Genomic DNA, 13,694 nt, shown 5'->3' on the forward strand with positions numbered 1-13,694 from the left:
ATCTTGGATGCCTGGGGGCTGCCAAGGACACAGGAAGGCTTATCAGGTTGTTGCAGCATGAGAGAATTTTTACTGAAGTAAACAAGGCACTAGAAGGAGCAAAGATTATAAACTCCTGGAAAAGAAACTGAGAAATTAAGTGGGAAATTACATTTAGAAGCTCAGAAGTTTGAGAGGTTCCCAGAATCTTAGCTGGGCTGATTAATGAAGTTCTTCCTCTGTGTGAAGACAGTCTGTAAAATCTAGATGGAGGTATCTTGTTTTTTAAATATAAAAATCAAAACAAAAAGTAAGGAACACATAAAGAAACAGGGAAACACGGATAAAATAAAATAGCCAAATAAATATCCAGGACTTGAACCCTAAAGAAACAAGAGATCTAAGCATCACCTAACAAAGATTAGAAATATCATCTTAAAGAAACTGGTGTTGCTATGATACAGCATAGATATACAATAACAAATTGAAAAGTGATGAATAAATAAAAATGAGACTACCAACAAAGAAATATAAACAATAAATAACAAAAATAGTAGAGCTGAAAAAATACAATGATTAAATGAAAAAGTTCACTAGGAGAGGTCAACAACAAACTTGATTAAGTAGAATGAATCCATGAACTTGAAGACACATTATGTGAAATTATGGAATCAGCAAAAAACAAAAATGGAAAAGAATGAAGAAAAAAATGCAAAGCTTAAGGGACTTACAGGCACTGTAAAGTAAAACAATTATGTATGTTGGGATTTTCAGAATAAGTTAGAGGAGAATGAACAGAGATTATTTGAAGAAAGAATTGGCAAAAACATCCCAAATTTGAGTAAGGAAATAGACTTTCAAATTCAAATTTAGGTTGAACCTACAGAGAGTCACCCACATAGAGAAGAATTAAATAAAATTGAATTGTCAGAAGGTCAAAGACAAAGGGACTAGCATATCAGAAAGCACTCATAAGATTATCAGCATTTTTTTTCCAGCCCTGTAGCTAAATACTATAGTTCTCCTTCATTTTTGAAGGACAGGTAAACAAAAGCTGAGGGAGTTCATCGCTACTAGACTTTCCTTATAAGAATTACTGAAAGGAGTCCATCAGATTGAAATGAAAGAATGCCAGAGAACAGAAAGAAAGCATACAAAAATACAAAGCTCTTTTGTAAATCAAATATATAGAAATGCATTATTCTGTTATGTTGTAGTGGTAGTGTGCCTACATTGCTTTAATACAGTTACAGAATTAAAAAATAAAAGCATACAACTATAACTCTCAAACTATATCAATAGATATAAAATCTGAAAAGATCTAATTTGTGAGATCAATGAATAGACATGTAAAGTTAGTGAAAGTTTTGTATATTATTGAAATTGTTATCAATTTAGAATAGATTGTTAAAATTATAAGATATTGCAACTAGGAAGCCACCAGGAAGTGGAAAACTGAAAAATTCATAAATATGTGGAAATAAGACTGCACACTGTTAAAAAAGCAATGGGTCAAAAAGCAGAACAGAGATAAATAATTTGATACAACAGAGAATTTAAATATAACTTTTTATTAAGATACAGGAAAAACAAGTTCAGTTTTTCCTCCTATACTTCTATAACACAGAATGGTAATGAACCAAGCAGTCATTTCTTCAGAGATCACCAGCTGGGTATGCACTAATTCATTTAAATTCTGACACTATCTGCCTGGAAATAGCATCAGATCCCACAGGTTGAGGGCTCAATAAAACAACACCCTATCCTCCTTGAAATGCCAGTCTCAAGTCTGGGTTTTGGAACTTTTGGCTAACTGGTATAAATTGGGGTTTCTGTGATCACCTTTCTGGGTCAGTTAGTTTGCTAGAGAAACTTGTACAATTCAGGGAAATACTTGTTTTCACCCACTTATTATAAAGGATATTACAATGATAACATGAAAATTTAGATGGAAGAGATACATAGAGTAAGGTTTGGGAGAAAAGATGCAGAGCTTCCATGCTTTATCTGGGCACACCACCCTCCAGGAACCTATACATGTTCAGGTATTTGGAGTTCAGTCCTTTTGGGTTTTTCTTAAATATGTTTGGTTAAATTATTAACCATTAATTTATCAGCTCAGTCTTTAGACCCTTTTTCCTCCCTAGAACTAGAGGAAAACTAGTGAGACTGAGCGTTCATCCCGAGGCTGTATAGGAGACAAGACACTATTATCACTCCTGAGATTCCAAGGAATATTAGTTGCATGTCAGGAAACTGGAATAAAGACCAAATACATATTTCACAATATCAGAGTTTACAAAACTATGGGATTCTGCAAAAGAAGTACCAAAATGAGGAAAGACTTGTACACTGCAAACCACAAACAGTGTTGAAAGAAATCAAAGATGACACAAATAAATGAAAACTCATCTCTTGTTCATGTTTTGGAAGATCTATTGTAAAGATGTCAATACTATCCAAAGCAATCTATAGATTCTGAGTAATTTCTATCAAAATTCCAATATTTTTGGCTGAAATAAGGAAAACAATCCTAAAGTCTATATGGTATCTCAGAGTAACCTGAATAGCCAAAACAATCATGAGGACAAAATTTCAGGAAACCTCATCCTTCTTTATTTCAAAACTTATGCTACAGTAATTAAATAGTGTGTTATTGGCATAAAAACAGACACGTAGTCCCATTGGAACAGGATGCAGAACCCAGAAATAAACTCTCACATATATGATAAAGTAATCTTCCATGTGGTGTTAAAGACTACCCAGTGGGAAAGAATAATCTCTTCAAAAAATGGTGCTGGGAAAAATGGGGTCCTTTCGTCAACAGTTTCATTTTAGTACTTGTATAAATGTTTAATTGGAAAAAAAACTTTGTAATTATCATCTTGTATCCATCATTTCTAATGAGAAGTTAACTTCTGTATCATTGATCCCTGTATGTAATATATATTTTTTCATAGTTCTGTAATTTTAGTCTCCATTTCTTCTTTTTTTTTTTTAGAATAGTCAGTATCCTAAGTGTGCTATCTTTTCCCACTTTCCCTGTTTTGCTTAGTTTAAATTTTATCTACACTTACAGTGATTTGTTATTAGGTGATGTTATAGCCCTGGTTAAATTTAACATGTGGTTATGAGTGGGGAGATCTACACTGACCTCATTTTAAATTCATTAGCACTAATATGAATTGTTCCCTTATTCTTGCCTTGCAATCATAATTTCCTAACTGTTTTCTCTCACTCTCCTGAATAGCTCTTTGTACATCCTCTACTTTCATGTACCCACCTTTCACATGCTCACTCTTTCACTCATGCTGTTATTACTTAATGGAAAAATGGAAGTAATCAAAAGAGAACTTTCATAATGTCCTATTCTCCAAAGTGCTCATTCCTTACTTCTGTGTACATGTACTCTTCATTTTCTCCTATGGTTGTTGGTGATATATCCAAGCATCCTAGATAAGACAGCTCTTTTTGTTTTTGATACTGGGGAGTACTTTCACCACCATAGGTGTTTTACCACTGAGCTGCATCCCCATCCCTTTTTAATATTTTATTTTGAGACAGGGTCTCCTTAAGTTGCTTAGGGTCTTGCTCAGTTGCTGAAGCTTGCCTTGAACTTGTAATACTCCTGTCTCAGCCTCTGGAGTCACTGGGATTACAGGCATGTGCCACTGTGTCTGGCATCTCCATTCTTGTGCACTGTACCTGTCATCTTCTGGATAGTTCCAATTTTATTGCTTTGTCAATTTCCCACTCTTCTGCTTCATCAAATTTTCACACTCTGTTGGCTGTCCATATTTTCTTCTCTCTCTTTCTTCTTTTCTCTTTTTTTCCCCCCACGGTATTGAGGACTAAGCTCAGGGACACTTAAACACTGAGCAACATCCCGAGTCCTTTTTATGTTTTATTTCGGAACAGGGTTTCCCTAAGTTGCTTAAGGTCTGGCTTTGAACTCCTGGTCCTCCTGCCTCAGCCCCCTGAGTTGCTGGGATTACAACATGGGTCACTGTATCCTGTTCTTCTTCTTTCTTGAACCGTACCAATAAAGTTCTAGGTCAAGGAGGATGATATCCATTGTTAAACTTAATGGTCAAGTTAATCAATTCTTAGATTCCCCCTTTTATTGACTTTATTCTCCTGACATTTGACATTCTCATTTTCCTTATTATACCCTTATATCCCTAGTTTTAAACTCTATTTCAACAAAATCGACAAAGGTGCATTAAAATAAACTAGAATTCATTTTGGGGGCTTATATATCTTATTATATTAACTAATAATTATATCATTATTACATAATTATATACTATATTTAAGTTTTTATAGGTGTTTCACATCTAGGATGATGGGACAAAATAAGTTTAGAACATTTCTCCCTCTCACCCCCAAACAATAATGAGGATTGAACCCAGGAGTAATTTCACCACCAAGCCCTTTTTGTTTTTTATCTTGAGATAGGTTCTCACTGAGTTGCCCAGGCTGGCCTCAAACTTGTGATCTTCCTGCCTCGGTGGGACTACAGGCGTACACCACTATGCCTAGCTAAAACACTGCTTTACTTGGCTTGTTAAGACAAAATATATTCTTGGTTTTTGGCCTTCCTCAGTCTTTTTTGCTGTGTAAGTGTGCTAAGTAGGTTTCTGTTCTGGAACTCCTCTTTTTTCAATCCTCATGTATTTTCTTGATGATTCCTGTCCAGTTGTATGGTTTTAAATATCATATATAGGTCAATGACTTGGAAACACATGTTTCCAATTCTCCTTGAACATTTAACCTTTCATATTCAAAAGCATCCTTAATATCTACATTTTGTTGTTTAATGGCAAAGACTGAGCTCCTGATATTCTGCCTTCCTTCCAAAACCTTCCGTTTTTTTTATGTTTTCTTCATCTTGTTTAATGTTGTTAAACATTATTCAGACCATAATTCTTGATATAATTCTTAGTTCTGTTATTTCACACTTAAATCATATATTTTTGTCAGCCAGTCTTTCTATACTGTCTGAGTAAAGCATTTCCCAACACAAAACGTGTAACAAAGAACATTTAAAATATACTTTTCTCATACCCTCACTTTTGCTAGGAACTATTATCATGTTTTATCTGTATTATTAACTGATTTCTCTTCTGTTCTTGATTCTTCCTACATTTTTTATGTAATGATTGTTATTTTTCATGCCATAGAATATTACTCCTCTGTTTAACACTTCTAGTAACATTTGATTTCCTTCAGATTAAAAGCCAAAACCTTTATTAAACCTCAAGATTTGTCCCCCATTACTACTGTATCCCCTTCTACTCTTCAGCCCTTCTTTGGTTTAGCTCTAGTGACCATGGCTTCTTTGCTATCATTAAAAACTCTGAATCTTCCTTTGTACTTGCTAGCATGTTGTATATTTTACTTATTCTGTTTTGTTTACAGTCTGACCCATTAGAACATAAGTGCCATGGATATAAGGTTTTTTGTTTGTTGTTTCCTTTTGTTATAAGCACTGGGTATATAGCATCTGGTGCCTGGTATATAGTAGGCACTCAAATTCAATTTATTACTTAATAAATGAAGCCCCTTCCCAACTGTTTTTAAAAAACTTTATTTTCAGATCCGTGATTCTAATTGCAACTATGAGGCCTTTATGAACATTATTAAATTGAGTGACAATATTGGAGAATTGGAAGCAGTTAGAGATAAGGCAGCAGAAGAATTACAGTATCTTAGATCTTTAGATACAGCTGGTGATGGTAAGTCATTTAAGTAAAAGAATGCTTTCTTTAAGTATTGTTATGTCTTTAAATAAAACTTTACTTATCTAACTGCCACTTAATGCTACTAGCTATTTTCACCTTAACTAAATAAATTTTATTATGTTAACATTTGCTTAGAGCAGAAGCATAATTTTTTGAATATGTGACTTGTGATTATTTCAGTTATGCCTACAGTATGGATAATAGGCATGGTTGAATTTTAATGAAGTAATTTCACTGTACATAATTTTAGATTTTTTATTTTACTAGATAAAAATTTGTTGTATTAATTGGTTATCTTGTTAAATTAGTACATATTTAAAATATTTTGTAAACACCATTTGCCTAGCTCATAATAAATTTGTTTCCTTTTAGATATCAATACCATCAAAAATCAAATAAATAGCTTATTATTTGTAAAGAAAGTATGTGACTCAAGAATACAGCGGTTGCAGTCAGGCAAAGTAAGTATAAAGTACTTTAAAATATTTTTTAATAGTTTTTTAGTTGTCAATGGGCCTTTATTTTATTTCTTTATATATAGTACTGAGAATTGAACCCAGGGCCTCACAAATGCTAGGCAAGCACTCTGCCACTGAGCAACAACCCCAGCCCTATTAAGTACTTTTGAATTAATGTTTAGTTATAAATGTTTTCTAGTGATTAAAATGCTAATAAGTGACAAAAGGTCAGATTTTATTTATTTCTTTTAGTTATTCATGACAGTAGACTGTATTTTGGCAAACTATACATACAAAGAGCATAACTTATTCTAATTAGGATCCTATTCTTGTGGTAATATATGATGCAAAGTTGCCCTGGTTGTGTATTCAAATATAAGGCTAGGAAAATTATGTTCAATTAATTTTTCCTGTCTTTTCTATTCCCCTCTCTGCTCCTTTCCCTTTGTCTAATCCAGTGGACTTCTCTTCTTCCTCTTTCTACCCTCCCTTGTTGTGGGTTAGCATCCATATTTAAGAGAGACCACTCAGCCTTAGGTTTCTGGGGGATTGGCTTATTTCATTTAGCATATTCTTTTTTTTTATTAGTTGCTCAAAACATTACAAAGTTCTTGACATATCATATTTCATACATTTGATTCAAGTGGATTGTGAACTCCCATTTTTACCCTATATACATAATGCATATTCACATCGGTTACACTTCCACTTTTTTACCTACTGCCATACTAGTGTATGTTGTATTCTGCTGCCTTTCCTAACCTCTACTATCCCCCCTCCCCTTCCCCCCTCCCATCCCCTCCCTTCCTGTCTTCTCTCCCTACCCCATCTACAGTAATTCATTTCTCTCTCTCGTTTTTTTTTTTTTTTTCATTTAGCATATTCTTAAGAGAGAATATTCAGCCTTTGGTTTTTTGGAGATTGGTTTATTTCATTTAGCATATTCTTCAGTTCAATCCATTTATTGGCAAATACCATAATTTTATTCCTTTTTAAGGCTGAATAATATTCTATTGTGTGTATATATCACATTTTCTTTATCCATTCATCTGTTGAAGGGCATCTAGGTAAGTTCCATAGCTTGGCTATTGTACTTGAGCTGCTGTAAACATTGGTATAGCTGTGTCACTTTGTATGTTGATTTTAAGGTCTTTGGGTATAGATTGAGGAGTTGGATAACTGGGTCAAATGGTAGTACCATTCCAAGTTTTCTGAGGAATCTTTATACTATTTTCCATAGTAGTTGCACCTCTTTGCAGCTCCACCAACAGTGTATGAGAGTGAAAAGGGTCGGATATTAACCAATGCAACATTCTACAGCAGGGATTTCACAACAGTTTTCTCTTGTATACTATAATATGATAAGTATTTATTAAAGCAAATCAAAGAGATTAGTTAAAATACCACTTGAACTTTCTCCCCCATACTGCTGCTGGGCCTCCATAGCTCTGTTAAGCTATGGACACCAATCTTGGTTCCACAGCGTAGGTTTTGCTATAGCTGTCAAGAATAAGCTTTAAAGTTAAGACATGGCAAATGAAATTTAGAAGAAGAGAGGGTAAAACTTGATTACTCAAGCTCAGTAACAATTGGTGATCCAGGAGAAGTATATGCTCAAATACAGGATGATAGTTGTCATTTGCCAGATTGCTTATGTCACTATGGAAGGGGATACGATAGTCTGTGCAGCATATATATTTGAACTATCAAAATATGGTGTGAGGGGCTGGGATTGTGGCTCAGCTGTAGAGTGCTCCCCTATCGCGCGCACGGGACCCGGGTTCGATTCTCAGCACCACATAAAAATAATGTGTCCATCTACCAAAAAAAAAAAAATCTCTCTCTCTCTCTCTCTCTCTCTCTCTCTCTCTCTCTCTCTCTCTCTCTTTAAAAAAAAGAAAAATATGGTGTGAAAGTAGGCCTAACCAATTATGCTGTAGAGTATTATACTGACGTACAGCTGTCCCATAGACTTCTCAGTAGGTTGCCATGGGCAAGACCTATGGAGGCCAAGTGGAAGTAACTGGAGATTAATTGAATGTGGAAAGCATTGTGTACAGGAGATTCAAGATTACATTGTGGAAAATACTGATGGTCAGCTTATGCTGTCACCTGCTACTTGTTGCCAGAACCCCTACTGGCAGTAAAGCTCTCTAAAGAAAGCTGTGAATGGAGGTTTTTCTATTTCTTACAATCTCAAATGATTCCCTGGTTAAAATCTTGAAAGCAAGGCGTTTAATGCAGAAGTACCTTGGGAAGCATATCATGGATCAGGACAAAATATGTATCTTACCAAGTGGAAGAAAATGAAGATGCTTACAAGGAACAGTTCTCTCAGTACAATAAAGAACAGTGTGATTCTAGACATTACGGAAGATGGATAAGAAAGCTCATGGCTGCTTATGAGAGAAACCAGTCTTTGAGAAGAAGTACAAGAGAGAAGTTAAAAAGAGGTGAAACCATCCCCCAAAATCCCTTGCCCAGAAGAAAGATTGGGTAGTTTAAAAGAAGGTTGATTCTCAGATCTTAGGAACAGGCTGCTGAGAGCTAAATAAAACAACGGTTTTCTATGAAGATTCTTTGGGTAATGACAATAAACTTGTTGACCAAACAAATTTAAATTTAAAAAACATAGCTTGAAACATGCAAAGGATTAAAAGTTATTATTTTATTCCTTGATTTTTTATTTACTTATTTATTCAAAATTCAGCATTTAGTGAATTTTGTGAATCAAGCACTATTTTAGGTGAACCAAATAAAAGTAGCTTTTTGTGGAGCTACCTTTTCATTGCATAGTCAGAAAATGAAATAAGCAAATAGATATATAACAGCATGATGATATCTGCAATGAAAAAAAATGTAGCAGTGTAGAATATATAAAATGAGCATTTTAGATAGATGCTGAGAGATTGGGTGATATTTGAGCACAGACAAATCTGAATAACATGAGAGACTTCATACTGTATTTTTTGTGTGCTTAATTTTGATCTTCCTAGCAAAAGTGAAAGCAAGTGCAAGGGCCCTGAGACAGAAATGTCTTTAGTGAGTTATATGTGGTCGTCATGGTTAGGTGAATGAATAAGGATTATGTGAGGAATGAATTTATGGAACCTGAGGGCTAGATTTTATATGCATATGTTTTACTGGCAATAGTTAAGATTTTTATTTTATTCTAATTGTGGTGGAAATCAGTCACTACATGTTCTAATTTATGAGTTAAAATGAATTCTCTGACTTTTTAAGAAGAATAACCTGTAGTGGAATTTGTAAGATTACTGCTTCAGACCAAGAGAGAAATGTCTGTGGAGGTTATGAGATGTGCTTAGACTGGGTGTGGTGCTCACAGGATTCGCTAATGGACTAAATATGGGGTAAGAAAGGAAAAAAAAAAAGGCCTCAAGGATAATTCCAAGATTTTTCCTCTGAGCAACTTCATGAATAATATATGCTATTTGCTGAGATGTAAAATTGAAGGGAAAGTTTTGCAAGGAGAACCAAGTTCTGGATATTTTAATTTGATATCCTTTTAGAGATCAGTTACACATGCTAATGGTTAATCTTGAGTTCAAGGGAAAGTTTAGTGATGGAGGTGACTTTATGAGTCCTCAGAATTTATCAAAATTTGATTGAATCTTAAGAGACTGGATAAGATTATCTAAAAGTGAAACTAAGAGCATACCGATGACTTAGTCCTAAGTTAATTCAGTGAATAAAGTTGAAGAAGAATTAAGGGATCCAGACAAGGAAACAAAGAATAAATGGCCAGAAAGATTGAAGGACATACTGAGAGTGTGATATCTATAAAAGGATAGGTCAGGTGTGTCAAATTATGATAACATTGAGTAAAATAAAGACTGAGAATTTGCCATTTAGGTTTACCACCATGGAAATTACTAGTGATCTGATGAGAGCAGTTTTTGTGAAGTAGTGAAAAAGCCTGATTGGAGTCTGTCGAGGGAAGAATGGAAGAAAAGAATTAAAAACAATGTTTGTAGATAGCTCTTCAGAGGAATTTTACTAGAGATTTGGAGGTTTAAGCAGAGAAAATATATATTTTTTTAGTTTCTTTAATTTTTAGTATCACCATTTGGCTCTGGTTTTCTATTTTGGAAATTGGTTTTTGACTTGCTATTCTTAGAATTGGGTAATATATTTAAATTCCATACAGAATGGAAGAATTTTTTTTTTAAAATCTTGTTCAGTTTGCTAGATGAATTTAACTTTCTGAAACATTACTAATAAAAAGATAAAGCTTGAGTCACATTGTCACTTGTGTGTATTGTTAACTATATTTTTAAACTACTATATATATGTAAATTAGAAGAATAATGTGGTTTAAATAGTTACCTTATCCAGACCTTAGAGTTAGTCATCTTTCAGCATCATTAGTTAAATTCTCTTTGCTCTAATGCATTTTGATATTGAATTCTCTTAAAATTTAGATACTTTGTTTGGAAGCTTGTAAAAGTCAATTCTATATTGAATATCAACCTTTGTATTTTATTGGCTCAATTCATCTAATATTTTCCTTTTGAAAGTAATCTCAGAATCTCAAGTTTTATAACCATTTTACTTAGAATTTGACTTAGAATATTAAGAATAAAGTTATGCTATATACTCTTACCTATGCCCTGTGTGCACCATTGTTGCTGTCGCTCTCGGCTATTCATTTCAATTCTGTTGTCTGTTATTCAACAACTCTGTGAAATGAAATACTGATAACAGAGATAGATAGATTTGTATTGCTGTTGCTTTGTTTTTTCTCTTTTCAAATTCTCTTTCTTCTTGTACTATTTATGCTAATTTAGTATCTGCAATGAATAGAGCAACCTATCAAATCTTTTCTTTAAAAATACCAGGGATAATAAGATGTGAATTTGGTGGTAGAAGCCAGTTAAGACAGTTTGCAGCAATGGTATGAATTTTAGAGGAAATGCTGCAGAATTGAAAACACAGATTCATATTTATCAGCTTTGTCACCATAGACAACCTTCCTAATCTTCATGTTTTTAAATCTGTTCAATGAGACTGGGGACACATACCCAATAAGATTGCTGTGTACCTTAAATTAAGTAATGCGTGTAATGTCATCAGCATAGTGTCTAGCATATAGATGCTGTTTAACTTTTGGATTCATGCCTCCTGCCCCTGTATGTAGGTAATTACTTCACTCTATGACTGTGGACAGGGTACTGAAAAGATATACATTTTTTTTCTAAAAACTATGAATTTTTTCACTGTTAGAATCAAATAGACTTTAATCAAAAATTGGAAATATTGGAGTTCATTCTTGAATATATAATCATTTCAAATATCCTCTTGCTTCTTTATCCCCTAAATTGTTCATTTTCATTTGAAGTATGTAGAGATAGAAAATACTTAAATACAATATTTTAGATTGTTTTTTATATTGGCTGAAATTAATCTTTAACATATTTTAATGAATGTTTGCTAGGTACCTCTTGAAACAACTAGGAATTTATGTTCACTAACCAGAGTATTTTATTGGGAATCAACATGAAAGAGAATGGAAAGATTTTATTTTTATTCCATTTACATTTAATGTTAGATTTTATTTCCTTTATTTTTCTAAAGATCTTTACCCTAATGAGTGATTTGATAAAATACTAACTTGTATTCACTTTTGTGTGTAGGAAATAAATACTGTGAAACTGGCAGCAAACTTTGGGAAACTTTGCACAGTCCCTCTGGACAGCATTCTTGTAGACAATGTTGCACTACAGTTTTTTATGGGTAGGTCAATTCATTTTATTTACATAATATAGCCATTGAATTTTTTATTGTGGCAAAATACACTTAACAGAATTTCATATCTTAATATTTTTAAGTGTACAGTTCAGTGATCTTAAATATAAAATTGATAATATACAGCCATCACCACCATCCATCTCTGGAGCTTTTTTTTATCTTGTAAAAACCAAAACTTTACCCATTAGAATGATTGACTTAATTTCCTGAAGGTTCATTCATGTTGTAACATGTGTCAGAATTTTCTTCCATTGTAAGGCTGAGTTATAATTCAGTGTGTGTGTGTGTGTGTGTGTGTGTGTGTGTGTGTGTGTGTGTCTGTGTCTGTGTATACTACACATGCCCAGACACCACATTTTTACTTACCTATTCATCCATCAAGAGACTCTTGGATTGCTTTGTGTTTTATCTATGGTGAATGATGTTGCTATGAATATGCACATACAAATAAACCTTTGAGATTCTACTTTCAGTTGTTCTGGTTATATACCAAAAGTGGGATTGCTAGATCATATAGTAATTTTATTATGATTTTTTAAGACCCACCATACTGTTTTAATTTTAAGTGTTATTAAATTTTGAATGGCTAGTATGCTGCATAACAACCCTTTATTTTCTGAACTCTTTTTCTTTAGAAACCATGGAGATAAGATATTTATTTTGTTTTGAAGGAAATAAATGCTTATTATAACTAATGAGTATTTGTTAAACTGCTTTTAAAATAAACCTAGGTGATTCTAGTATGAATTTAAATCCACTGAGAATACTTTATTGAGAATGCATAATATGCATATAAGCTATTTATATATAATTTTTATTTATATGTGGATGTGGTATTTTATTTTTATACTGTCTTAATATATAATAATGTTTTATTTATATATTTTGCTAATATATAAAATTGGTTTTATCTGAAGATTTTTTTAAAATCCCTATATCTTCAGTTTTGTGATCAAAAATATAAATATGTGGTTTGCTGAATTGCCAATCTTTATATGTAGAAAAATTCATACTATAACTAGTAATATTTATTCAGAACAAATGTTGAGTGTTGTTGAAGTAGTTTACTTCAGATGAAGTGGTAGAAATTATTATTATGTGGTAGAAATTATTCCCTAGCGATTGTATTATGAAAAATGAGATTTAAAAAATCTTTATAATATGTGCTTCCTCTAATGTTTTCTACATATCTGGTATTTAACTTATAATTTGTTTTTTCATCTTAAAGATTTGCAACACATTTTTAAATACTTGAAACTACAATCCTTTTTACTTACTTGTCATACAGCTATATGGACCCCAAATTGTTTGACGTTAATGTCTGTCTTATTAACGGATTTTGTTCCGGTAGATTACATGCAGCAAACTGGAGGTCAAGCACATCTTTTCTTCTGGATGACAGTGGAGGGCTACCGGGTTACAGCCCAACAACAGCTAGAGGTTTTATTAAGTCGTCAAAGAGATGGAAAACATCAAACGAACCAAACCAAAGGTCTTTTAAGAGCAGCTGCTGTTGGAATTTATGAACAATATTTGTCTGAAAAGGTACTACATTTTGATACATTTTTTTCTTTGACAGTATCATTAATAATAATTTTTGTCATATATGCACTACTTATGCCAGGTACAATTGCCTCAGAAATGTCTCATTTAATTCTTAGAAAAATCTTCCTGTGTATTTTTATTCTCATTGTTTAAGTGAAGAGTCTTTGTTTAGAAAAACAAATTAATATGCCCAAGGTCA

The 13,694-nt window shown here is 33.1% G+C and overlaps 1 protein-coding gene across 4 annotated transcripts in view; it reads left to right on the plus strand.

Moving 5' to 3' along the window:
- Snx13 (sorting nexin 13) overlaps positions 1–13,694 on the plus strand; it is a 142,503-nt gene that overhangs the window by 84,215 nt on the left and 44,594 nt on the right. For 3 of the 4 annotated variants that reach the window (XM_013360139.4, XM_005328782.5, XM_078040024.1), the window contains exons 10-13: positions 5,579–5,717; positions 6,096–6,184; positions 11,836–11,935; positions 13,302–13,495. In XM_013360139.4, coding sequence (XP_013215593.2) covers positions 5,579–5,717; positions 6,096–6,184; positions 11,836–11,935; positions 13,302–13,495 — 522 coding nt within the window. Of the gene's footprint in view, positions 1–5,578; positions 5,718–6,095; positions 6,185–11,835; positions 11,936–13,301; positions 13,496–13,694 lie in introns of those variants that run through there. The other variant, XM_078040025.1, reaches the window with a different exon arrangement.

Source organism: Ictidomys tridecemlineatus, chromosome 2, assembly GCF_052094955.1.
Source record: "Ictidomys tridecemlineatus isolate mIctTri1 chromosome 2, mIctTri1.hap1, whole genome shotgun sequence".
Lineage (NCBI taxonomy): Eukaryota > Metazoa > Chordata > Mammalia > Rodentia > Sciuridae > Ictidomys > Ictidomys tridecemlineatus.